General features: G+C 41.6%; 1 protein-coding gene across 1 annotated transcript; it reads right to left on the reverse strand.

Annotated features, from left to right (window-relative positions):
* Positions 1–15,359: 15,359 nt before the first annotated feature.
* On the reverse strand, positions 15,360–19,958 carry LOC104120029 (binding partner of ACD11 1). The gene is made up of 5 exons (XM_009631680.4): positions 19,715–19,958; positions 18,542–18,645; positions 18,290–18,365; positions 16,189–16,272; positions 15,360–16,107 (listed from the first exon to the last, which is right to left on the reverse strand). The coding sequence occupies exons 1-5, from the start codon at positions 19,718–19,720 to the stop codon at positions 15,541–15,543; spliced, it is 837 nt and encodes a 278-aa protein (XP_009629975.1). The 5' UTR covers positions 19,721–19,958; the 3' UTR covers positions 15,360–15,540.
* Between the last annotated feature and the right edge of the window lie 5,644 nt (positions 19,959–25,602).

A 25,602-nucleotide genomic window follows, 5' to 3' on the forward strand; every position in this document is an offset into this window, starting at 1 on the left:
GGAGTGTTTGAAAATGCATTCATAGTTCAACTTGGCTTTTCCAATTTTGCAAATCTCTTTGTTTTAGTTTTGTTTCTTCTTTTGTTAGGTAAGTTTTTGTTGCAAAAACACATCATTACAGAAATGAGATGCATTTGGTAGGAAGAAACGGAGATCTCCGACAAGCTACCTTCACTCAAATGCTAACTTGAATACAATTCTGCAACAGAAATTTTCCCGTTTTCTGCAGTCCTTGTATGTAAGGTTCGGAAAACTTATCCAGAAACAGAAAATTTGTGTCGTTGGAAAACATTTCACATCCTCAAAGCCTAACCAAAACCCTATTGCTCCTCTGTAAATCCAAACATATCTCTTTAAGTTCAAAAACATTTTTACAAACCACACAGTCCCCAAAACATGTCTTCAAAACTTTTACTCAAAACATAAAACATTTTCCAAAAAGGTATGATAAAATCACATCCAGACGCAAACAATGATGATGGTAGGTGTCACGGGGCGTTTTTAGTCATCCTAAAGTTACACCCGCGCGGCAATCAAGTTGCGCACTTGACTCAACCTTTCCCAACACTTAGCCAAATTTTCAGCAAGTTTGGCCTTACACGAAATTAGCAGCAAATATAAAGAGAACACAATCAAATACGGAAAAATCCCAACCTTTGAATTAATTTGAAAATCTACAAAGGAAACCCTCACTTTGCTATGAACACAAGTCGTTCACAGCCCACTTTGTCTAGCCAAGATCACAAGTTGATCTTGCACACTAAGACCTGCCCAATGCCCAACCTTAGCCCCTTTTTGAAACACTTAGAAAGCCTCACGTTTCTCTCTTGTTTCCCTTATTGAATTTTGTTTACTCGAAAAAATCGAATAACGTTAAATTTAGATATGGTTCTAAGGGTATACAAATTTCTTTGATACAAAATGATGATACAAGTATTTTTGCTAGGGAAATGGAAAAACGATGGAAGGGAAGACTGAAAAATATTAGAAGAACCAGCTCAATGAAAATCCTCCCTCTATTGCGGTCTATCTCCCCTTTTATAGTAGAGGGTCACTACTTTATTTGTAACAACATAAAACAATACATATAGTGGAGAACCCATGATGGTTTGTCTCTCCCTTGATTCTCGCCGAGATTCTCTCCCTTGGTGCGGTTGTAACGGCTCTTGTCTGCGAGCTTGGCATTGACTCGAGCTTGGTGCTAGATTGAGTCCCCAGTCTTAGTTCGAGCTCGGTTCTGCCTTGGAGCATCGATATTCGGGGCCTGTGTCGGTCGTCGTTACCCCGTAGTCCGATTCGGACGCGGGCTCGATAATGATATCGAGTTTTGCGGTTGATTGGTCTTATAGCTCGAAGCTCGACGTCTCTACTTCGGAATTCGTCCGAGCTCGCCATGCGGATACCTTTCGATTGAAACGTCATTGTCTCAACTGGCCTTTATGACTGAGAATCGGTTTTGATCGTATACAGATAGTCCACTCATTTCTCGGAAAGGATGTGGCGAGGAACGGTATGATTTCCCTGCGGCTCGATCAAATTTATGCCGACATTTCTATCGAACCCGATCTCGACGTGTGTGATGGCTGTCCCTTCGGCTCGGTTTTACCGAGGCATTTAATTGTGTGTCAGACGGTGGTCGGCCACCGCTGATACCGAACCGTCAGGCCTCAGTCTATAAATGGTCTTTCCACACAACTTTTACCATTTTTTCGCCTTCTCTTCCTCCAGACTTTCCTATTTATCCTCTCTACTTTGCTGCTACGGGGCCGTTCATACCAGAATTTTGGCGCTGTCTATTTCTTCCTTTGCACCATTTCCTTTCATACCAATGGCGAAAACTTCCAAAACTGTACCTCAGAAAGAAAAAGCCTCTTCCTCACGGCCGTCTGATGATAAGGCGCCGGTGGAGCCGTCAGTTCATGACTATGTCCCTGGCCCATGCATTTTAAAAACCGATTTTAAGGTGGAGAACCCTTCCTCCGTTCCGGGTCGATGTGAACATGTATCGATGTACACATGCTCTATAACGGAGGCTCACCTCGAGGCCGTCCGAAAAAACTGCAATTGGGGTTTTGAGGTCGTGCTACAAATTTTGTCTTCTGATGAGGATGTTACCACTTACGTGGAGGGTTTTTTAAGTGTTTGCACTTATCCCTTCACATTGGGACCCGTCGACCCTGTGCTTATTGATTTCTGCAAAAGGTATCAAGTTACCCTTGGCCAAATCCATCCCTCTTTATGGGGTATAGTGATCCTATTGCGCTTCTTCTCTACCAAAGCCGGAGGGTTGGATTTTTCTCTGAACCACCTCATTCGACTGTATCGGCCTCAGATCTTTCGAGGACTAATCAGACTTTATCGTCGGGCATCGAAGGCATTGATGTCGAGCATCGATGAAGACAAGGATCGAGGTTGGATGGGTCGTTATATCCGAGTGAGGACCCGTGATATCATTCCGGAGGAGAAGATGCCGTTCCCTGAGGAATGGAATTTTGACCGTAAGTGATTTTTGTTCACTTTTCAGGTGTTTTTCCAATTTTTTCTGATGTCCTTCCCTGATGTTCAGCTGCCCCTTGGATGCCACAAGCGGTGCCCGACCTCGAGGACTGGGTTCGGAAGTTGGCCTCGACCTCCTCTTACGCCGAGCGCGCTTGGCGTGATTTGGCAAAAGGCAGATGGGAGGCCAAGAACCATGGTGAGGTTTGCTTCTTGTTTCCTTCGAAGTATTCTTTGCGTTCTATTCGTTACCGATTCCCTCTTATGCAGGTGTAACCAGGGATGCCGTTTTGAGGCCTTCGGGGGGGGGGGGGGAGAAACAAGCCCCTGGTCCCTAAACAAGGGGAAGATAAGAAGCGAAAAACTTTCTCTCGGTCAGAGGACCCCAAGCCCAAAACTCGCAGGGTGAAGAGAAAAACAGTTGCCCTTTCGATTAACTCGGTCCAACGACTGAGAGAAGAAGAAGAAGAAGAAAATAGCTCCTCGGCTTTGGTAGTTCGGTCTACGGAGGCCATCGAGGTTGCCAGAGCTCCCGAGCCGATGGCGGCTGTAGCTGTCGGGGTTTTTTCTGAAGACCAGAATCTCGACCGGAGTACCCCGAGCGATTTGCTCGGGGCTATGACAATGGGTGATTCGCCTTCTCTTCCAGCTTTTTCTAAGGAGGCGCTGAAGGAAGCTCGAGAGCTGAAGACTCCTGATATCGGCGCAGGCTCTGGTGCAGGGGATCCCTTCAGGGATTGTTTTACTGGAGTCGACGATGGTTCCGATATCGGTGACGCTTCTCTTTTATTGGAGGAGGCTTAGCGTTTCATTACTCGGGTAATGATTCTTCCATACTTCGTTTATTTGTTCTTTACCATACTTGACTCGTGTTTCTTACTGTGCAGGCCATTAGTAGGTTTCGAGTCGATCTTAGCCAGTGTGAGGCCGAGCTCCGGAAGGTCTCAGGTGAGATAGATGCTCTGCGGCTTCTTTACAGCCAAAAGGACGAGGCTATAAAGGACCTCCAAGCGGATTTGGCTAGGGTCCGTGAAGAAGGGGTCGAGCTCGATAAGTAGGTGAGCCTCGTTTTGTTAAAGTATGGGTCTGACTCAACCGTGGGAGTTAACCCTTCGTTGTCTCAGTTGCAGCAAAAGGTCGAAAAGATCGGGTTGCTTCGAGAAGAAGTTGGTCAAATCCGAGCTGAATGCAATTGGTGGATGGAGACCCTCGACCACCTGGCAGCGAAAAAAGAAACCATCTTAACAAAATTATTATCGGTCGACGTTCAACTTCAAAGTGTCAAGCAAAAGGGGTCGGTTCAAGCTAAGAAGATCGAGGAGCTTGAAACATGACTTGCTGAGGCTAAGGCAGAGGCTGAGTCGTCGAAAGTCTTGGCGGATAAGTCCATTGCTGTATATCGGGCTGATGCTGAGGCTGCTCAGATGGAGGCTCGAGAAGCGGCGAAGACCGCAGATACTCGAGCTCATTGGGTTGCCGAACTTGCTAAGTGTAGGTCTCGTAGGGAGACCCTCGAGGAGATACACGCTCGAGGTTTCGACCTTACCGAAGAGGTAAAAAAGGCAAAAGAGCTCGAAGCGGAAGCTGAAGCCTTGGCTTCTGACGACGACGATGATGATGGTAGCGAAAGCGGATCCGAGGACAGGGAGGAGGTCGACCAGGAAGCTTAGTTTCTAATTCTTCGTGTTTGTATATTAATCTCGTAGGCAATTTTTGTATATACATGTATAATCATGTCGACTTGTTTTTGTTTTGTGAAGACCTTTAATCGAATGTTGACCTTGTAGTCTCTCTGATCGATCAGATTTGTAGTCCTTGGGTTTGCTTATTGAGTCGATGATTCAAACTTCGAAGGAACATAATCTGTAGGTGTAATGTAATGGTTGAGTTAATGTAAACTCAGAGAAAAAGTACCTTATTAGCTGTCGAGTGAATGTTTTGAACTTGAAACATTGTAGCCCGTAGGCATAATGGTCGAGTGAGTGCTTGCTCGAATTCGGAATAACAGTAGCCCATAGGCTTAATAATCGAGTGAATATTTCGAACTCGAGATAATGTGGCCCGTAGGCGCAATGGTCGAGTGAGTGTTTCGAACTCGAGATAAAGGTAGCTCGTAGGCTTAATATTCGAGTGATTGTTTCGAACTCGGAATAAAGGTAGCCCGTAGGCTTAATAGTTGAGTGAGAGCTTGCTCGAACTCGAGATAAAGGTAGCACGTAGGCTTAATAATCGAGTGAATGTTTCGAACTCGAGATAATCTGGCCCGTAGGCTTAATGGTCGAGTGAGAGCTTGCTCGAACTTGGAATAACAATAGCCCGTAGGCTTAATATTCGAGTGAATGTTTCGAACTCGAGATAATGTGGCCCGTAGGCTTAATGGTCGAGTGCGAGCTTGCTCGAACTCGAAATAATAGTAGCCCGTAGGCTTAATATTCGAGTGAGTGTTTCGAACTCGGAATGTAAGTAGCCCGTAGGCTTAATGGTCGAGTGAGAGCTTGCTCGAATTCGGAATAACAATAGCCCGTAGGCTTAATATTCGAGTAAATGTTTCGAACTCGGAATGTAAGTAGCCCGTAAGCTTAATGGTCGAGTGAATCTTAATTCTGGTTGAACAATAAATCTTCAAGTCATTGCACATGTGTTTATGTTTGGGCCAATCTATATGAGCATGGTTCATTTTGACCATTTGGCTCTTACAATTTTCTCTGTTGCAATCCTATTGTTGTGAGATGACTTTCTTGCATCTGAACTCGATGTATTTGAGGGCCCTGATGCCCACCGGTATTCGAGGTCTGTCGGAAAGAGGCCTCGGATATTGTTGAAAGAGCAGCACGATCGATGGTTGCCTCATTAAAAACCTTGCCGAAAAACCCATTTGGGAGAAAACCGGTCTAAGGGAAAAAGAGTGAAACGCGTGCTCTTGATCGAAAGATCTTCTTCAGCTCTTGTTCGTACTTCTGCATGGGTTAGTTAGATGAATATGGAAAGGTCGTGCCTTAGAAGTAGTATCGTTTTAGATGTGATACATTCCAACTGCTTGACAGTTGTTTGCCGTTTATGATGCCGAGCCTGTATGATCCTTTTCCAACATTCTCGAGCACCTGGTATGGTCCTTCCCAATTTGGTCCTAATTTTCCTTCGTTCGGATTCCGAGTATTGATGGTGACCTTTCTTAACACTAAGTCCCCGGGCTTGAAATAGCGGAGTTTAGTTCTTGGATTATAGTACCTTTCGATTCGTTGCTTTTGGGCGGTCAGTCGGACGAGGGCAGCTTCTCGTCCTTCGTCCGATAAATCAAGGTTGGTGTTCATAGCCTCGTTATTTGATTCCTCTGTCATGAATCGAAATCTGGGACTAGGTTCACCGACTTCGACTAGTATCAATGCTTTGGAACCATATACTAAGGAGAACGGGGTCGCCCCCGTACTGGATTTTGATGTTGTTCGGTATGCCCAAAGGACTTCGGGCAGGATTTCTCTCCATTTTCCCTTCACGTCGTTCAATCTCTTCTTCAGGTTTTGAAGAATAGTCTTGTTCGTTGATTCGGCTTGACCGTTCCCACTGGGGTGGTATGGTGTTGATAATATCCTTCTTATTTTGTGATCTTTGAGGAATTTTGTGATTTTGCTACCAACGAATTGCTTCCCATTGTCGCATACTATTTCGGCGGGTATCCCGAATCGGCATATGATATGATCCCAAATAAAGTATATGACTTCTTTCTCTCTTATTTTCTCGAATGCCTGCGCTTCAACCCATTTAGAAAAATAGTCAGTCATAAATAAAATAAATTTGGCTTTACCTGGGGTCGATGGCAGAGGGCCGACGATGTCCATCCCCCATTTCATGAATGGCCACGGGGATAGGACCGAGTGAAGTTGCTCCCCGGCTTGATGGATCATTGGCGCAAACCTCTGACATTTATCACATTTACGAACAAATTCTTTCGCATCTTTGCCCATGTCGATCCAATAATACCCCGCTCTGATCACTTTTCTGACTAATGTATCAGCGCTGGAGTGATTGCCACAAGTGCCCTCGTGTACTTCCCGGAGGATATAATTGGTATCTCCCGGACCCACACATACCGCCATCGGTCCATCGAATGTTCTTCGATATAGTGTTCCATCCGCAGCCAACGTAAATCGAGCAGCTTTAGTCCGTAGGGCCCTGGAATCTTTAGGGTCTGAAGGGAGCTTTCCATTTTTTAAGTACTCAATATACTTGTTTCTCCAATCCCAGGTTAAGCTAGTAGAATTTATTTTGGCGTGACTTTCTTCGATTATCGATCTTGACAGTTGAACAACAGTCCCCGAGCTCAAATCACCTACCTCGACCGACGATCCCAAATTTGCTAGAGCATCGGCCTCATTATTCCGTTCTCGTGGGATATGTCGTAGGGTCCATTGTTTGAAATGGTGTAAGGTGATAAGAAGTTTATCCAGATACCTTTGCATCCTACCTTCTCGGACTTTGAAGGTTTTGTTTACTTGACTCACCACCAGCAAAGAGTCACAGTGTGCCTCAATGACTTCTGCTCCCAAGTTTCTAGCTAGTTCGAGACCTGCAATCATGGCTTCATACTCGGCCTCATTGTTAGTTAACCTGATATATTTAATAGCTTGCCTAATAATGTTACCCGTGGAGGGTTTTAAAACTATGCCTAATCCGGACCCTTTTATATTCGAAGCACCGTCCGTGAAAAGGATCCATACCCCGGGCGATATATCTGATTTCAAAAGGAGTTCCCTTTCGACTTCGGGTATGAGGGTTGGCGTGAAGTCGGCCACGAAGTCTGCCAGAATTTGAGACTTGATGGCCGTGCAGGATTGATATTCGATATCGTACCCACTGAGTTCGATGGCCCATTTGGCCAATCGGCCTGATAGTTCGGGCTTATGTAAGATATTTCGGAGTGGGTAGGTGGTTAATACGCTTACGGGGTGACATTGGAAATACGGCCTTAACTTTCTAGATGCGCTTACCAGGGCAAGTGCCAATTTTTCTAAATGCGGATATCTAGTTTCCGCTTCTCCTAAGGTCCGACTTACGTAATAAACGGGAAATTGTGTACCTTGCTCTTCTCGAACTAGGACGCTGCTTACGGCGACTTCCGATACCGCCAAGTACAGGTAGAGCTGTTCGTCCGCTTTCGGAGTATGAAGCAGTGGCGGGCTCGAGAGGTATCTTTTCAATTCCTGTAACGCTTGTTGGCATTCCGACGTCCAGGCGAAGTCGTTCTTCTTTTTGAGTAGGGAGAAAAATTTGTGACTCCGATCCGATGATCTTGAAATGAACCGGCCTAAGGCTGCAATTCTTCCCGTTAACCTTTGTACAACTTTCACGCTGTCCACGACGGTGATGTCTTCGATGGCCTTGATTTTGTCGGGGTTGATCTCAATTCCCCGATTTGAGACCATGAAGCCGAGGAACTTGCCCGAACCGACCCCGAAAGCACATTTTTCGGGGTTGAGCTTCATGTTGAATTTCCTTAGAATCTTGAACGTTTCCTGCAAATGGGCCAAATGGTCCTCTGCGCGCAGGGACTTAACTAGCATGTCATCAATATAAACTTCCATCGTTTTACCTATTTGTTCTTCGAACATTCTGTTTACTAGGCGTTGATAAGTAGCTCCTGCATTTTTTAGCCCGAAGGGCATTACGTTATAACAATATGTTCCATATCGGGTCACAAATGAAGTCTTTTCCCGGTCGTCCGGATTTATCTGAATTTGATTATACCCTGAATAGGCATCGAGAAAGGTGGGAATCTCGTGGCTGGCCGTGACATCGATCATACGATCGATATTGGGCAGTGGAAAGGAATCTTTGGGGTATGCTTTGTTCAAACCCTTATAGTCCACACACATTCTAAGTTTGTTTCCTTTTTTAGGTACAACAACCACATTGGCTAACCATTCGGGGTATTTTACTTCCCGAATGGACCCTATCTTGAGAAGTTTGGTTACCTCGTCCTTTATAAATGCGTGCTTTTCCTCGAACTGGGGCCTTCTTTTTTGCTTCACTGGTCTGAACATAGGGTTCAAGCTTAACTGGTGCGCCGTTATGTCTGGCGGGATCCCTGTTATATCTAGATGGGACCAGGCAAAACAGTCGATGTTATTGATAAGAAATTGAATGAGTTTCTTCCTGAGTTCGGGGCTCAAACCCGTTCCCAGGTATACCTTTCGTTCGGGCCAGTGTTCGATCAGCACGATTTGCTCCAGTTCCTCAATTGTTGATTTGGTGGCATCGAAATCATCAGGGGTTACGAAGGATCGAGGGATCCATCGATCATCATCGTCTTCTTCAATGTTCTACTTACCTGGCTGGGTCGAAGCCGATGTCTGTGATTGCTATTTGGCGCTCTGTTCTGAACCTGATCCTTTTATCGGTGAAGGCGAGGATATTGATTTTGCTTCTTCGACGGAGAACATTTCCTTTGTGGCCGATTGTTCCCCGTACACTATTTTGACACCTCCCGATGTTGGGAATTTGAGGACCTGGTGTAGGGTCGAGGGTACGGCTCTCATGTTGTGGATCCACTGCCTTCCGAAGAGGGCGTTATATCTCATATCACCTTCGATCATGTGAAACTTTGTTTGCTGGATGGTTCTGGCCACGTTTAACGGTAGGGAAATTTCGCCGTTAGTGGTTTCACATGCCATATTGAATCCGTTTAGAACCAGAGTTGCAGGTACGACCTGATCTTGCAGACCGAGCTGTTTTACTACCCTCGATCTGATGATATTGGCCGAGCTACCTGGATCAATTAACACACGCTTAATCTTAGTTTTATTCATGAGTACGGATATTACCAGTGCATCGTTATGGGGTTGGATGATTCCCTCTGTATCTTCGTCACCGAAGGATAATGTCCCTATGGGTGTATAATCTTGAGTTCGAGATCGCTTCACAATCGATGTTTTAGTGCGTTTAAGCATCGGTCCCTAGGGGGCATCGATGCCGCCGACGATCATGTGAATGACGTGTTGCGGTTCTTCTGGCTCGTTTCGCTTACCGAATTCCTTGTCTCTAAAATGGTTCTTCACCCTATCGCTCAGAAATTCTCGAAGGTGCCCTTTATTAAATAAGCGGGCCACTTCCTCTCTTAGTTGCCCGCAATCTTCCGTTTTGTGACCATGGGTGCCATGATATTCGCACATTTGATTGGGATTCCTTTGGGCAGGATCGATTTGCATGGGTCGAGGCCATCTGGTGTCTTTGATGTGTCCGATGGCCGATACGATGGCGGATGTGCCAATGTTGAAATTATACTCCGATAGTCGAGGGATTTCTATAGGATATGTATATTTATCAAAGCCGCTCTTGCTCATAAGTCCCCGAGAAGTTTGCCCCGATCAATCCTTCGGTTGTTCCGAACCGTGTCATGTGCTGAACCGTTGTTCATCCGATCTGTGTCGTACGGTTTGTATCGATCTATGTTCGACCTTTGTTCTCTGTTGGTTTCCCTTTGATTTCTAGCGGTTGTGTGGTTCTGATGTACGGGCCCATACGGAGCCCACAATTGATCATCTTCGACCCTAATTTTTGATTGGTACCGGTTGTGTACATCTGTCCAAGTTATTGCTGGGTACTCGATCAAATTTTGTTTCAGCCGACGTGACGCTGTCGAGTTTAGCACGTTCAGTCCTTGGGTGAAGACTTGTACGGCCCAATCGTCTGTGACCGGTGGCAAGTCCATACGCTCTATTTGAAATCGGGATACGAATTCCCTCAGCATCTCGTTACCCCTTTGCTTTACTTTGAAGAGGTCCGATTTTCTTGTTGCAACCTTTATGGTACCAACATGCGCTTTTACGAACGATTCTGCTAAGATGGCGAAGGAGTCAATGGAATTCGGTGGTAAGTTGTGATACCAGATCATCGCTCCTTTTGCGAGGGTCTCTCCGAACTTTTTCAACAACACGGATTCGATTTCATCATCCTCCAAATCGTTGCCTTTGATGGCGCATGTGTAGGAGGTGACGTGTTCGTTAGGATCGGTCGTACCATTATATTTGGGAATTTCGGGCATACAGAATTTTTTGGGGATTGGTTTTGGGGCCGCGCTCGAGGAAAAAGGCTTTTGTATGAATTTTTTGGAATCGAGCCCTTTTATCATTGGCGGAGCCCCCGGAATTTGATCGACCCTAGCATTATACGTTTCCATTTTTTTGTCGTTGGCTTCGACTCGCTTCATGAGTTCTTCGAGCAATTTAGCAATTTCAGGAGCAGTCCCCGATTCCTGCTCGTTTGATTTCACTACGGCGGGTTCCGTTCTAGGTGTGACTTCTCGAAGATGCAGGTTGGAGTTCGGCCCGCTTTGCGTATGGGATCGGCTCTGCAACTGAGCTATCGCTGCTTGTTGGGCTTGCAACATTTCAAAAATCATACGCAAGCTGACCCCGATTTTCCCCGTGCTGTAGGTGTCTCGGGCTATGGATCGAGCACCGCCCTGAACGCTCCTCTCTGGTTCAGAACGCTGATTCGCTTCTAGAGCTATTTGCGAATTGATATCCACTGGTACTTCGGCTCGAATTTCGGGCTCTTCGATTCGAGCCTCGTTGTCGTTGTTAGGTAGCCTTTCGATCTTGGGCACCAAGTTATTGGTTTCATCTTGAAGACCAGCTTCGAGGTCGATAGGTAGAGCCATGGCTGGTTCGAAGTTGTAAGCTGGAATGTACTGTAGATTTATATCAAACAATCACCGTTACCCTTAGCCCCACGGTGGGTGCCAAACTGTTTACCCGAAAAAATCGAATAACGTTAAATTTAGATATGGTTCTAAGGGTATACAAATTTCTTTGATACAAAATGACGATACAAGTATTTTTGCTAGGGAAATGGAAAAATGATGGAAGTGAAGATTGAAAAATATTAGAAGAACCAGCTCAATGAAAATCCTCCCTCTATTGCGGTCTATCTCCCCCTTTATAGTAGAGGGTCACTACTTTATTTGTAACAACATAAAATAATACATATATTGGAGAACTCATGATGGTTTGCCTCTCCCTTGATTCTCGCCGAGATTCTCTCCCTTGGTGCGGTTGTAACGGCTCTTATCTGCGGGCTTGGCATTGACTCGAGCTTGGTGCTAGATCGAGTCCCCAGTCTTAGTTCGAGCTAGGTTCTGCCTTGGAGCATCGATATTCGGGGCCTGTGTCGGTCGTCATTACCCTGTAGTCCGATTCGGATGCGGGCTCGATAATGATATCGAGTTTTGCGGTTGATTGGTCTTATAGCTCGAAGCTCGACGTCTCTACTTCGGAATTCGTCCGAGCTCGCCATGCGGATACCCTTCGATTGAAACGTCATTGTCTCGACCGGCCTTTATGACTGAGAATCGGTTTTGACCGTATACAAATTTCACACGAAATTCTCACTTAAAATCTCACTAAGTCCAAAGGCACCTATTTATAGCACATAGACAGCCTTCGGGACTTGACAGCATATGGACACTTGTTGTCTACAGCTTTTGCCGCTTGACGGGCTATTGCTAAATCTGATCATAACTTGTAGTTGACATCCCCAACTACATAGGTCATTATCTCCACGAAATGATAGTGGATACAAGCACTAAACAGACATGGGTACAAATAGTTACAAAAAGGTAACCGTCACTGCTTTGGCATGTGTACTGCATGTGCCCTTTGACTTGGTCAGCTATTGCACGCCCTAGGCTGGCATTGCGCTCAACCTTGGATCATTTTGACATTGCTCCACACCAATGCCTTGCCCACAACCTGTCTCCCATGATTTTGCCGCACACGCCCGAAGCCACTGCCGCCCGCACATGCCTTGGCCGAGTTTTTGCCTTGCCCATGTCAACGATTGTTTTACCCGTGCCATTTCTTGTCTTTTGCTTCACATAGCCTTATCTTAGCTATTGAAAGCCTTTGTCATCATACCGCACTGCCGTGTTTTTGCTTAGCCCGCACTTGGCGCTGCCACAACCCGAAGTGCCTGTGTCATTGACTTTGGCGCGCATGTCATGCCATGCCGCCCTAACTTGCCCACACTGCCTTGTCAAGCCTTTGCCAAGCATGTCTTGCCTGCCCCAAGACCTTGGCCAATACTCTCCCACAACCCCCACATGACAATGTCTTGTCCATTGCCCGCATGATCGTTTTGTCCGCATATAGGCAAATGGCAAGGCCATCACGCCCAATCCTTGCCACACTCGCGCCACACCCGATGTCAAAGAGTCAGGCCCCTAACAAACCATCCGCACCATTTGAAATCGACGTCCTCGTCGATCCAACTTAGTTATTCAGCCCCAAGGGGTTGTTGACATACAACGCCCATATTGCTCCATTCACATTTGCCACAATGGCATTTGCCTCTGCCACTTGTTCCTGTTTTTCCGCAGCCAACATAGCATTCATCTTAGCCTACACCGGACAATTCTTCTTCAAGTGAGGTCCACCACAAGTAAAGCAGCCTTTGAATTTGCCGCTTCTTTCCTTGCCATTGGAAGTCTCCGCCTGTCTCCCATTCTTGGCAAATCCTTCATCTTCAGCAGCTTGGTCTTTCCCACTTTTCTTCCATTCCTTTGCTTTGTCTTTTCTTTCGTCGGACTTTGAATGCGAAGATTCAGCGGGGTCATCTCCTAAATTGAAATCAGCCAACGCATCTGCCGCCGCAATAGCAGTAGAGAGGCTTTGAACATTCTGCCTTCTCAACTCTAATTGTGCTCAGCCCTTCAATCCGCTCATGAAGTAATGTAGCTTGTCTTCCTCTGCCATATTACTTACATTCAGCATCAAGGACAAGAATTCCTATACTCACTCACCGTGCCACTTTGTTTCAAGCGACGCAGGCCATCTCTTGCAACCCATGACGAGTTGGTTGGAAGGAATTGAGATTTTAATTGCTTCTTCAGTATCTCCCAAGTTTCAATCATGGGCATTCCGGCACTTTCCACTTCTACCACTCGTGTATGCCACCACATTTTCGCATCATAAGTCAAATACATAGGTGTGATGGTCACCTTTTCATCATCCGGCACACGAGCAGCCTGAAAATGCTGCTCCATATCCCACAAGAAATTTTCTAGTTCTTTGGCACTTCTTGCACCACCATAATCCTTTGGCTCCGGAATCCTCACCTTGGTGCAACCATCACTTCTAGGGGCAATGTTTTGTAATGCCCTTCGAAGTTGAACCACCACCTCGCGCAGTTCTTCATTTTCCTTGCGTACCAAGGCCATTTCTGCCAGCGTAGTTTCATGCCTCGCCGCATAATCTGCCTCCAAACGTGCCATTCTCGCAAGAACAGAAGAATCAACACCTATTTCAAGAGTGCCCAACGAGTGCTTACAACTGTTCCACCCTTTGGCGTTGTTCAACATTTGTGCCACCAGCCATGTTTTCAAACAACAACACGAAATCTGCTACTGGTCGTCTTACCATCACCACGAACTTTGCTCCGCTCTAATACCAGTTGTCACAGGAGCATTTTTAGTCAGCCTAAAGTTACACCCGCACGGCAGTCAAGTTGCGCACTTGACTCTACCTTTCCCAACACTTAGCCAAATTTTCAACAAGTTTGGCCTTACACGAAATTAGGCAGCAAATATAAAGAGAACACAATCAAATACGGGAAGATCCCAACCTTTGAATTAATTTGAAAATCTACAAAAGAAACCCTCACTTTGCTAGGAACACAAGTCGCTCACAACCCACTTCGTCTAGCCAAGATCACAAGTCGATCTTGCACACTAAAATCTGCCCAATGCCCAGCCTTAACCCCTTTTTGAAACACTTAGAAAGCCTCACGTTTCTCTCTTGTTTCCCTTACTGAATTTCACACGAAATTCTCACTTAAAATCTGACTAAGTCCAAAGGCACCTATTTATAGCACATAGGCAGCCTTTGGGACTTCACAACACATGGACACTTGTCGTCTACAACTTTTGCCACTTAGCAGGCTATTGCTAAATCTGATCCTAACTTGTAGTTGACATTCCCTACTACATAAGCCATTATCTCCACGAAATGGTAGTGGATACAAGCACTAAACAGACATGGGTACAAGTAGTTACAAAAAGGTAACCGCCCACTACTTTGGCATGTGCACTGCATGTGCCCTTTGACTTGGTCAACTATTGCACGCCCAAGGCTGGCATTGCGCCCAGCCTTGGCTCATTTTGACATTGCTCCGCACCAACGCCTTGCCCGCAACCTGCCGTCCATGATTTTGCCGCACACGCTCGACGCCACTGCCGCCCGCACATGCCTTGGCCGAGTTTCTGCCTTGCCCATGTCAACGCTTGTTTTACCCGTGCCATTGCTTGTCTTTTGCTTCACATAGCCTTGCCTTAGCTATTGAAAGCCTTTGCCATCATTCCGCACTGCCGTGTTTTAGCTTAGCCCGCACTTGGCGCTGCCACAACCCGAAGTGCCCGTGTCATTGACTTTGGCGCGCATGCCATGCCATGCCGCCGCAACTTGCCCACATTGCCTTGTCAAGCTTTTGCCAAGCATGTCTTGCCTGCCCCAAGACCTTGGCCAATACTCTCCCACAACCCCCACATGACAATGTCTTGTCCATTGCCCGCATGATCGTTTTGCCCGCATATAGGCAAATGGCAAGGCCATCACGCCCAATCCTTGCCACAGCCGCGCCACACCCAATGTCAAAGAGTCAGGCCCGTAACAGTAGGACACCTCTGATCCCTTTCCTGTTTCTGCAACAATTTTTCATCCGCGTATCTCCAGTTGTTTTCACAACAGGGACAAACAGCCAAACTAATCAGGTCAAAGCTCATACCCGCATAAAATTGTTGCAGTACAACCTCGGGTAGCTGCCTACTTTCAAAATCCAAATTACCAAACCCAAAGGCAAATGAAAATGTTACGTTTGACAAATACCAGACTTCGACAGGAATTTAATAGTCCAGCAACTATCGTTCTATGTATCAACAACCGTACAGGACATTTTATGTATACGTAGCACATCTAAGTCTAACCATAACACAATGACAGCTAGAAGATCAGACAAGCGGAATCGAACAATAGTTTTGAAATATTTTTGCACAAGCTAGAGGATTAGGCCCTTAGGTGAAGAGGGATTGGCAGGTTCCTCGGTTTTGGAAGCTTTTGGGGACTCCGAGAAAGCATGTATAGGCACATAACCTGAAGCTGAATTTCTTCCCTGTTCTTCTTCTGCCATCTTTTCCTTCGTCTTCTGGCCCACTTCCCCTGCAGCCTTGGTGACCTTATTGAAAGCACCGGTAACCCAAGATGCCCCTGTCAAAACATATCTGTTCTTCATAATGGCAGATCCAGCAGTGCTAACTGTCTGCTCAGCAGCTGCAAAAGCTGATTTTGTCTTTTCAGTAACTTGGAACTTCTGGTCCATTTCTTTCACTTTGTCATTCACAATAGTTGTTCCCATATTGATTTTCTCACTAAGTCCAATTTTTTGGTCTAGTGAAGCAACTTTGGCTGAGGCAGTGGATATGAACTGGTGTTTCTCATCAAATGTCTTTGCTTTGTTAACTGCATCCTTGCCCAAGATGAAGCCCTTTGCCAACATGCTGCTCACAACATCTTCTGCCTTTTGAATAGCAGATCCACCACCAGCTGCATTACCGCTCCCAGTTGCCTGCGTATATATAGGATGTATACACTAGTTAGTGACTACCAGACAGTAGATAAGACCAGAATGTCGATGAATTATACAGACCTTGATTGGCACTGGAGCTGTAGGAGGCAGCTCGTAATCAGGTTCCAGGGCTACTGTGACAGACTGATCAACAATTGTGGCTCCCTGGAAAGCACAATCGATATTATTATCAGTTTTACCCCCCACCCCACCAAGGAAAAAGAAAAAGCAGCAGTTAAAAAAAGAATGAGAAATTATGGAGCTAATCCTTCCTCCTTCAAATCAAGCATTATAACAAGCTACTGAACAGCCAATTGCAATTTATTAAGATGCAGTTAATCTGTATCTCTACTACGCTGCATAGTCTCTTAACTACAATTTCCTCCCTAGACTATCTCTTAAAGCAATTTACTCAAATGCCATCAAATGGCAGAAGGAAAAGGCCACATATGCATCAAATGGGCGTAGGGTTGATCTCAAAGATTCTTCTTCTTTAAATGCAGAACAATTCTCTGGCATATCTGGTGAGATTCAAGACTTTCAACAACTCAAAACTTTTGGACTCGTTGTTACCAATTATGCTGCTTGGGGTAAGTGGGTAACACACATGAATTTTTTTCAAGAGAACGGAAGAGGGTCATTCAATCTTCTCCCCCTTTCCCTTCAAGCGCACATAAAGGAACAAAAGAAGAGGAGGATAAAATAATGAAACACTGACAGCTATAATCCGGAGATAAATTTTATGGAAAAACTTCACGTCCCCCTCCCTTCCACTGCCCCCTCAGAAGAAAAGCTAATTGTCATCGTGCTGATATGTTTTGAAAGTGTAACAATCAAAGAATTGCCTGTATCATGGAACACAACATCAATCAACCCCATTTTAGTCCATCACTGCCTCTTTTGGACTTCTATGACTTTCTTACTGATACAAAGGCTCCAAGATATAAGCTGAAATGCGGAGGAAATGCCCACTGGCAATGGAGTGCAGTATTGCATGGATTGTTTAATGGTATCTAGAGTAAAAATGGTCTTACTAGTTTAAAGTGGCAGCCTCTCAAAAAAATTTACTTTAGCTATAGAAAGAAAGAGCACAATAGGTATTAGAGGGCAAAACAATTTTATTACCAGCAATGCACTGTGCAGAAACACCTCTAATATTCATCAATATGCGACCCTATCCTTGGTATGAATAACAATTATAGCCAGCAGTGAATAAACTGAAATAGAACACCAAGGATGGACCAAAAGCACAAACAATAAAAGCCAAAAGTTCTAGATACTGCATATAAGCCTCAAAAGAGAACTGAAACGACCAACCTCCTGAAGCAACTGCCACAACAATTTCCTAACAGGAACCTCAATTTGTTCGTCATCACCTCACTCGATGAACAACAAACCACATAGACAAATAGGAGGATATGTAAAAATAAATAATAAATAAACAAAAAATAAGGGGTTTTCATCACATCTGATAAAGGATGCTTACCGAATAATTGAATCAGGAACTCATTAGCTTTTACGGAAATGCACTCAATGACACAATGAAATTCAAATGACAATATATTTTTTTAGGGATAATTACTTTGTTGGGCTTCCCTCCAAAATAATAGCTTGCAAATGTATATGTTTTGTATGTTAAGAGTGAATATACATATAATACACATAAATACACATATTATATGCATAATCAGTGTATATGTTTGTATATGTTGGGTAGCACCTGTAATTAATTTCAGCCGATGGGCCAAAAATGAAAAAAATCCTACTCCCTCCGTTTCAATTTAGATGAGGTAGTTTGATTCGGCACGGAGTTTAAGAAATTTTTTTTTTTTGAAATTTGTGGTATTAAAAGCTTAAGGAGTAAAAGCTTTGTGGGGTCATGACATTTGTGTGGTTATAAAAGCTTGTCATTATGGGTAAAATGAGTACAATAAAGAGTTTAAAGTTGAATTATTTCCTTTGTAGAAATGTGTCATTCTTTTTGGAACGGACTAATAAGGAAAGTGTGTCATCTAAATTGAAACAGAGGGAGTATTTCTTACTGCCCTAAAATCAATCTTCCTTAAGAAACTTACAAGCCTTTTAAACATCAAATCTAAACGACTTGAACTAGTGGAAATTATAGTACTTACACAGTAAAGATTTTACATAGGACTCCAGAGGATAAGAAAAGTAAACTTACAGAAAGAAGAACTGCAGTTTCTGCACCCTGGGGATCCTTGAATGTGACATATGCAATTTGAGATCGCTCATTCTCACTACAATAGCAATAAAAGAAATGTGCATAAAGCCATAAAAGAAACCAACAAGAAGCTCATATCATATTAGCTTTTAAATTCTCAATAGGCAGATTGTGTCTCTGATTTCAAGATATTCCTAGACAGAAAACAAACAGAGAAGAGGAATGACAATACTTTGTGTTACCGACACTAACCTTATCATCTCAACATACTCAATATCCCCGGAGAATGAGAAGAACTCCTTGATATCTTGCTCCGACGCACCAAGAGAGACATTGCTCACTTTCACTGTTCTAACCTATTATGATAAATAACCAGAGAGGATTAGCAAGACTGGACAACACAGGGTAAAAAGCCATGCATCTTGTTTAATGGTCTTTCGTTCTTCTTTCTAAAGGAAAGGTTAGTGGAGAATGCAAGCTGTACAACATTAAGCAACAATTTTCTTACTGATATGGAGGAGCAACACTTGAGGCATGGATGACTTTACGCGAAAGCTTCTTAAAATCATAAATGTACAATGGACATTACCACATAGTATCTTTTTCTGATGACGAAAAAAATTCTAATAAAAAACATTACCACATATTACAAAAATCCACTACGAAACGGGGATTTTAAAGTTTCCTCTTCTCATCAAACATTTAAATTTCATCATTTGGTCCTAGATATAGTCTTCCTTGTAGAAAATGAATTTATTTGGGCATTAATCATTTTAAGAAGCAATTACAGTACTACGTAGTAAACATTGAGGCCTCGCAGGACACCTAACTTACCAAAAGTACAAAATATGAGGAGAAAAAACATATATTTGAAACTCAGAATTCTTCCCAAATCCCAAAGACACTTGGTGCCCAAGTCTACTCAAGTCCAATAAAGGACCTTATTGTTTTGACCTATCAATATCATCCAGTCGCATCTCTTGTAGCAAATCAGACTAATGATCGGGAATTTACCAAAAGCATTTTAATCGAACTTTCTAATGTAATTCCTAAAAGTACATTTTGGAACATCAAAAGCCACTCACAAATGAATTATGCACTTCAGTTGCTACCACTAGTTAATCCCTCGAAGACAATAAGGAGCACTACATTGTCATACACACTTTCTAACAGATTTATCTAACAAATCCATGAACTAGGTACTAGAGTATCACAGAGCAATCAGAACTATCAACTTCATTAAAAGAAGCAAAATCTAGGGCATTTACGTGAGAATGATTAACTAATGAAATCGATAAATTGACCTCAATCGAAAGTAATCGAATCCAGTAGAACAGTAATTCATAGATTTCCGAATAGATCAAATCGATTCGCAACAACAAAAATGAAAAAGAAGCAAAAAACAAGAGATTATGAACTACTCACCGACATCGAATCACAAGAAGATCAGAAACAATAGGACTATTCAGTTGTTTGAAGTAAATAAATCTGTGGAAGCTTGTAATTGAGCGGATGTATAGTATAAACGGAAAATAAGAGGAGTTGTTTGTGCTATAAGATAGCGAAAGGCAGTGGGTTTTCGGAGAAAAGGTTACTTCAAAACGTCAACGTACGTGTGACGTGCGAGAGGGAGAATGGGAAAATGGACCCGCTATTTTCGTTTCGAGGTAATGAGATTTTGTAGCTTTTTCCCCAAATTGTACTCCCAAACCGAAAATATCTTTTTCTTAAAGAATCCAAAAAGGTAAATATGGTTAAGGCAATCAAAAAAGGTATTTTCCTTTTTCCATCTCCATTATTTGCTCGAAGAAATAGATTATTGTAACGAAGAAAAGTTTTTGCTTCATCATTTACCCAAAGAAATAAATTATTGTAACGAAGAAATATTTTTGCTTTATTATATTATCCAATATGTTTAGTATTATTACATTGTTAATAGAAATTTTTATTAGCATATTATTTTGTTTAATATTTTGTCGTATATTTTATTACTCTTGAAATATTTTTTTATTTTGAAGTTTATTCTATTGTTCTCAATAATATTGTTTGAATTTTAATGAATAAAATCTCTATTAAATTGAAGAGACTTATATAGTCATCGAATAACTTTTTTGTCCTATATATTTCTTTATTATATTATCCAATTTTTAGTATTACTAGTCTTAGTGTACGTGTGTTGCACGTGTATACAACGTCAGTAAACTAAAATTTGTATACAAGAAATATTAATTATGTAAAATAAAAAATAACGTTAAATCGTCACTTAAGTGAAAAAAAATAAATGTGATTACATAGATATAGTAATTAAATATTTTTAGAACTTGCAAAGATAAATAGATCAACTAAGTTAGTTATATATTATTTTAATTATAGGTATTTTATTGTATGATATAATAATATATTAATGCATTATTAAACCTAACCTAATTTCTCTTTCATAAACTTTGCAGTCGGTCCTAAACATTTCTAATTATTTATTTATCATTGAAACAAAAATGATGACTATTTATCATTTAATCATTTAGATGCATATTATTTACAATAATAATAAATTACCAAGTAAAATATTTAATCAAATAAACTATGAAAAAGTTTCTTAAGCTATCAGCGCATTTAAATATAATCAACGATTTAAAGTTGTAAAAGGAACAAAAAATTCAAAAGAGTAAATTTATAGAAAAATGAAAAATATAAATGAAGAACATAATGACTCCAATGAATTATATAAAGGCAAACTTATGAACATATAAACATATAACACAAATATTATTAGCAAAAATTCGAGAAGAAAATATTTATAGAAAACAAAAATCAAATAGTTAATTTCTAACATTAGTTTGAATAGTAGAAACAGAATTATAGCTAGGAGCACACAATGTAGTTCGACTTCATTAGGTCCTGCACTAAAATTAGTGCACTGCAATTGATCGTAAGTGGTACGATCATAATAAAGAGAAAAAAATAATTTGAACTTTTCATTGTCAAATACAATTGTCGTGCTTAATGCATACAATACAAAAGTGCACTTAAAAGACTAATCTGCACTCTAGCCTAACTTGCCATAACTATTGCACAAACAAACTGTAACGACCCGACTTGTCGTTTTAAGAATTAACGCCCCGTTCAGTGACTTAAGGTCTCTAGTAGTTTCGTAATAAGTATTATGACCCGCGGGTGTGGTTGAGTTTAATTTTTTGGAAGATTCGGAATTAATTAAAAGAAACAATCCTTAATTAGAAGCTTAAATGGAAAGAGTTAACCGGAGAGTTGACTTTTGAGAAAATAACTCCGAAATGGAATTTTGATGATGTCAATAGCTCCGTATGGTAATTTTGGACTTAGGAGTGTGTCCGAAAAATTATTTGGAAGTTTGTAGAGGAATTTGGCCTGAAATGGCGAAAGATGAATTTTTGGGAAGTTTGACCAGGGGGTTGACTTTTTGATATCGGGGTCGAAATTCGATTTTGAAAATTTGAATACCTCTGTTATGTCAATTGTGACTTATGTTCAAAATTTGAAGTCATTCCGGATTGATTTGATGTGTTTCGGCACAAGATATGGAATTTGAAAGTTCAAAGTTCATAAATTTTGATTTGAGGAGCGATTCGTCGTTTTGATGTTGTTTGATGTGATTTGAGAATTCGACTAAGTTCGTATGATATTTTAAAACTTGTTGGTGTATTTGGTTGAGGTCCCGGGGGCCTCGGGTGTGTTCCGGATTGTTAACGGATTAGAATCGGGCTTGGTGTTATAGCTGAAGCATCAGATTCTGCTGGTGCTGATTTCCTTCTACGCGTTCGCATAGGTCCTCTCGCGTTCGCGTAGAGGAAGTTTGAATGCTGCTTGAATTTGGCCTTCGCGTTTGCGATGTAGGTCCCGCGTTCGCGAAGGTGTAGAAAGATGGGCATCGCGTTCGTGTGTTGGAGCTCGCGTTCGCGAAGAGGAAGAAGAGGCAGCTGGGACCCCAAGGATTTGTTCTACGCATTCGCGTAGAGGAGAACGCGTTCGCGAAGGGTCTGGCAGGTGAAGCTACACGTTCGCGAGAGGACTCTCGCGTTCGCGAAGGGTCTAGCAGGTGAAGCTACGCGTTCGCGAGAGGACTCTCGCATTCACGAAGGGTAATTTCGATCAATGGATTTTTACTCTACGCGAACGCGAGGAGATGGACGCGTTCGCGAAGAAGGCCTATCTAGGAAGAGTTAAAAGTCCCAAAAATGGGGGTTTGAGTTCATAACACAAAATCAAAGTGGGAGCTCGGTAGAAGGCGATTTTTGGAGAGATTCTTGCGTGGGTGTATTGGGGTAAGTGATTCTTATCCAGTTTTAATTAGTTTCCATGATTATGCCTTTGAATCCATCATTTAATTCGGATTTAAATGGAGGAAAATCAAGATTTTTGTAAAATTTTCCAAAAACGAAAATTTAAGATTTAGAGGTCGAGTTGTTATTGGAATTCGATAAAATTGGTATGGTTGAACTCGTATTAGAATGGGTATTCAGATTTCATGAAAATTATGTCGGGTTCCGAGGGGTGAGCCCCGCATTAACTTTTGTTGACTTTTTGGAATAAATTTTTAAGTTGACGTATTATTATTCGGAATTATTTCCGATGAATTTTGATGAAATTATACAATTAATTTGGATAGATTTGAGCGGTCCAGAGGTCAATTCAAGTAAGAAGACGATTGTAGAATATCGGCATAACTTAAAAAAAGTAAGTATCTTGCCTAACCTCGAGTGAAAAAATTACCCTTTAGGCATTGAGTCTTATGTGAAAATTGTATAATTGAAAATCATGTACGCGAGGTGACGAATACGTACTTGATTTATATGTGCAAATTATATCGGTTGAAATTCGTAGACGTCCCTAAGTATTAAGTTGGAAAATTGTTGTAACTTATTAAACCCCTTATTTGTCATGCCACATTCCTTGTTTGCCGCGATTATTTTTATATGATAATTTGGTGTGATTGTCACTTGACTTTTATGTGAACTTTGTGTTTGTTTGAGTTGCCATTTTTATGAAAAACACTTTCATTATTGATTTTACCTACAAATAATTTTAAATGGAAAATTTAGTTAATAAGATGAATTACTTTTCAGTTCACGTTGTTGAAATTTTGGTATTGAATTATAAAGGTAGTGAATCATATTGAGGCAAAGTGCCAAATTATAAAATATTATTCGGTTGAGTTGTTCACTCCCGACCATTTTGTTAAGATGTTGTGCACAATATGATCGAGTCGTGGCTTCTTATTGTGGAAAAATAATATGTTGTAATATTTGAGCACTTGATGTGCAACTTGTGATATGTTGTAATATTTGAGCATTTGATGTGCAATTTGTAATATATCGTAATATTTGAGCACTTGATGTGCAATTTGTGATATGTTGTAATATTTGGATACTTAAGGTGCAAGTTGTATTATGCTGTGATATTTGGGCACTTGAGGTGTGATTTGTTAAATATTGTGATATTGATACGCATGCGGTGAGATGGGAGAGATAAGGGTGGCTTGAAATGCGTGGCTAGTAGGGGAACTACTAGAAATCATGCGGTGATATAAGGTCAGGGTGTTAAAACGCATGCGATGAGATAAGCGTGGCTTAAAACGCGTGGCTAGTAGGTGAACTACTAGAAGTCATGCGGTGTGATAAGGGTGGCTAAAACACAGGATGCTATTTCAAGAAAAAAATAATTTCTTTAAAATTTAATGTGAAGGCTCCCACGATGATATAAGGAAATGAAAGATTGTGAATTTATTTATGATTTGGGACTACGAGGCGGTACCTTAGGAGTGTCCTTTTGTTGATATTTCTCTATGGCTGCACTTGCCTTTGGTTATTTTATTTTTCCGAAATTTATAAATTTTCGTGTTCTCCGTGATGTATTATTTCACTTAATATTAAGTGTTTTGTATTTCTTGATGTATTGTGTTGACCTTGATTTTTTTGTACGAGACTTTGAGGATTTGTATTTTTGGGTTGTACTTGTTTTGATGATTGAGTTGTTTTAAATGAAAGAAAACTTTTAGTATGTTTTAATTTAATAAATTTTATATCCAAATCAGTAGTTTATCTGATGCTTTATTTTAATGGAAATGTCATTGTCTTCACTCAAACGATTTCTAAAATAAACTTATCTTTTTGTTGATTTCTTACTTGATTTAAAGATTTTTACCTTACTTTATTGAAAATAAATTGATCTTGCGGATCTTATATACAATGATGATTTTATTATTGACATGTGAGTTATCCATATGATGGTGATAGAAATATGGGTACGAGGTGCCGTAAAAAATATGAAAGTGGGATGAGACCCATAATTTTTATGATTGTGAAATGAGGTGTCACATGGTGACTTTTACTTGAAAATATATTTATTGGAAAGTATTATATCCTGAGGATTTTTATTTGAAAAACATATAGACGAAAGAATTTATATTTGAAGGACTTGATAAATTGGTTGTACTTGTGTTTCCTTATTCGTCTGAGCAATAATTATGATGTTCTTATTGCTTTGTTGTTATATCACTGGTTAAGTTTCTTGTTATCATTGCTAGTTGTTTTCCAATACTATTGTATACTGCTATATTGCACATGTTATTTGACTAGTGAGTGTCTTGACTGTACCTCGTCTCTACTCCACTGAGGTTAGTCTTGATACTTACTGGGTACCGATCGTGGTGTACTCATACTACACTTCTGCGTATTTTTGTGCAGAGCCAGGTATTGGAGATATCGGACTTGAGCAGAGTTAAAACGGGATCGTAAAGATTCAAGGTAGAGCTGCTTGGTCGTCGCAGTCCCTTGGAGTCTTTTCATTTCATTGTCCTGTTAATTTTTAATCAAACAGTATTGTATATTCGGTCCTCGTGATCATTCCATGTATTCAGTTAGAGTTCGTGACTCAGTACTACCAGTCTTCGGAGGTCGTATATTCATATTTGTTCCGCTGTTAGTTTTGATTACCTATTTAATTCAAAAAAAAATGGCTTCAAAATGTAATTGAAATCGGCTTACCTAGTCTTAGAGACTAGGTGCCATCACGATGCCTGTGGCGGGATTTTGGGTCGTGACACAAACATATATTACAAATAACGAAAGAAGCATCGACTTTAGATAATTTTAGCCTGTGGAAATCGCCAAGTATTGGATTAATGAACTTGACAATTACTGTGTAAGAAATTATAATCCTATACAAGAAAGAAAAGACTGTGTTTTAGGAAAAAGAATAAATTTACTTTGTATAAGGGCTAGGAAAAACAAATTGCACTATTATTATTATTATAATAAAAGAGAAACCACATCATA

Source organism: Nicotiana tomentosiformis, chromosome 3, assembly GCF_000390325.3.
Source record: "Nicotiana tomentosiformis chromosome 3, ASM39032v3, whole genome shotgun sequence".
NCBI lineage: Eukaryota > Viridiplantae > Streptophyta > Magnoliopsida > Solanales > Solanaceae > Nicotiana > Nicotiana tomentosiformis.

Bases quoted from the DNA above. Each gene is read 5' to 3' on its own strand.
- LOC104120029 (XM_009631680.4), bottom strand. The intron at 16,273-18,289 runs GTAAGTTTACTT...TGTGCTTTCCAG, and splicing joins AAACTGCAGTTCTTCTTTCT to GGAGCCACAATTGTTGATCA. The intron at 16,108-16,188 runs GTCTGTATAATT...ATATATACGCAG, and splicing joins CAGCTCCAGTGCCAATCAAG to GCAACTGGGAGCGGTAATGC.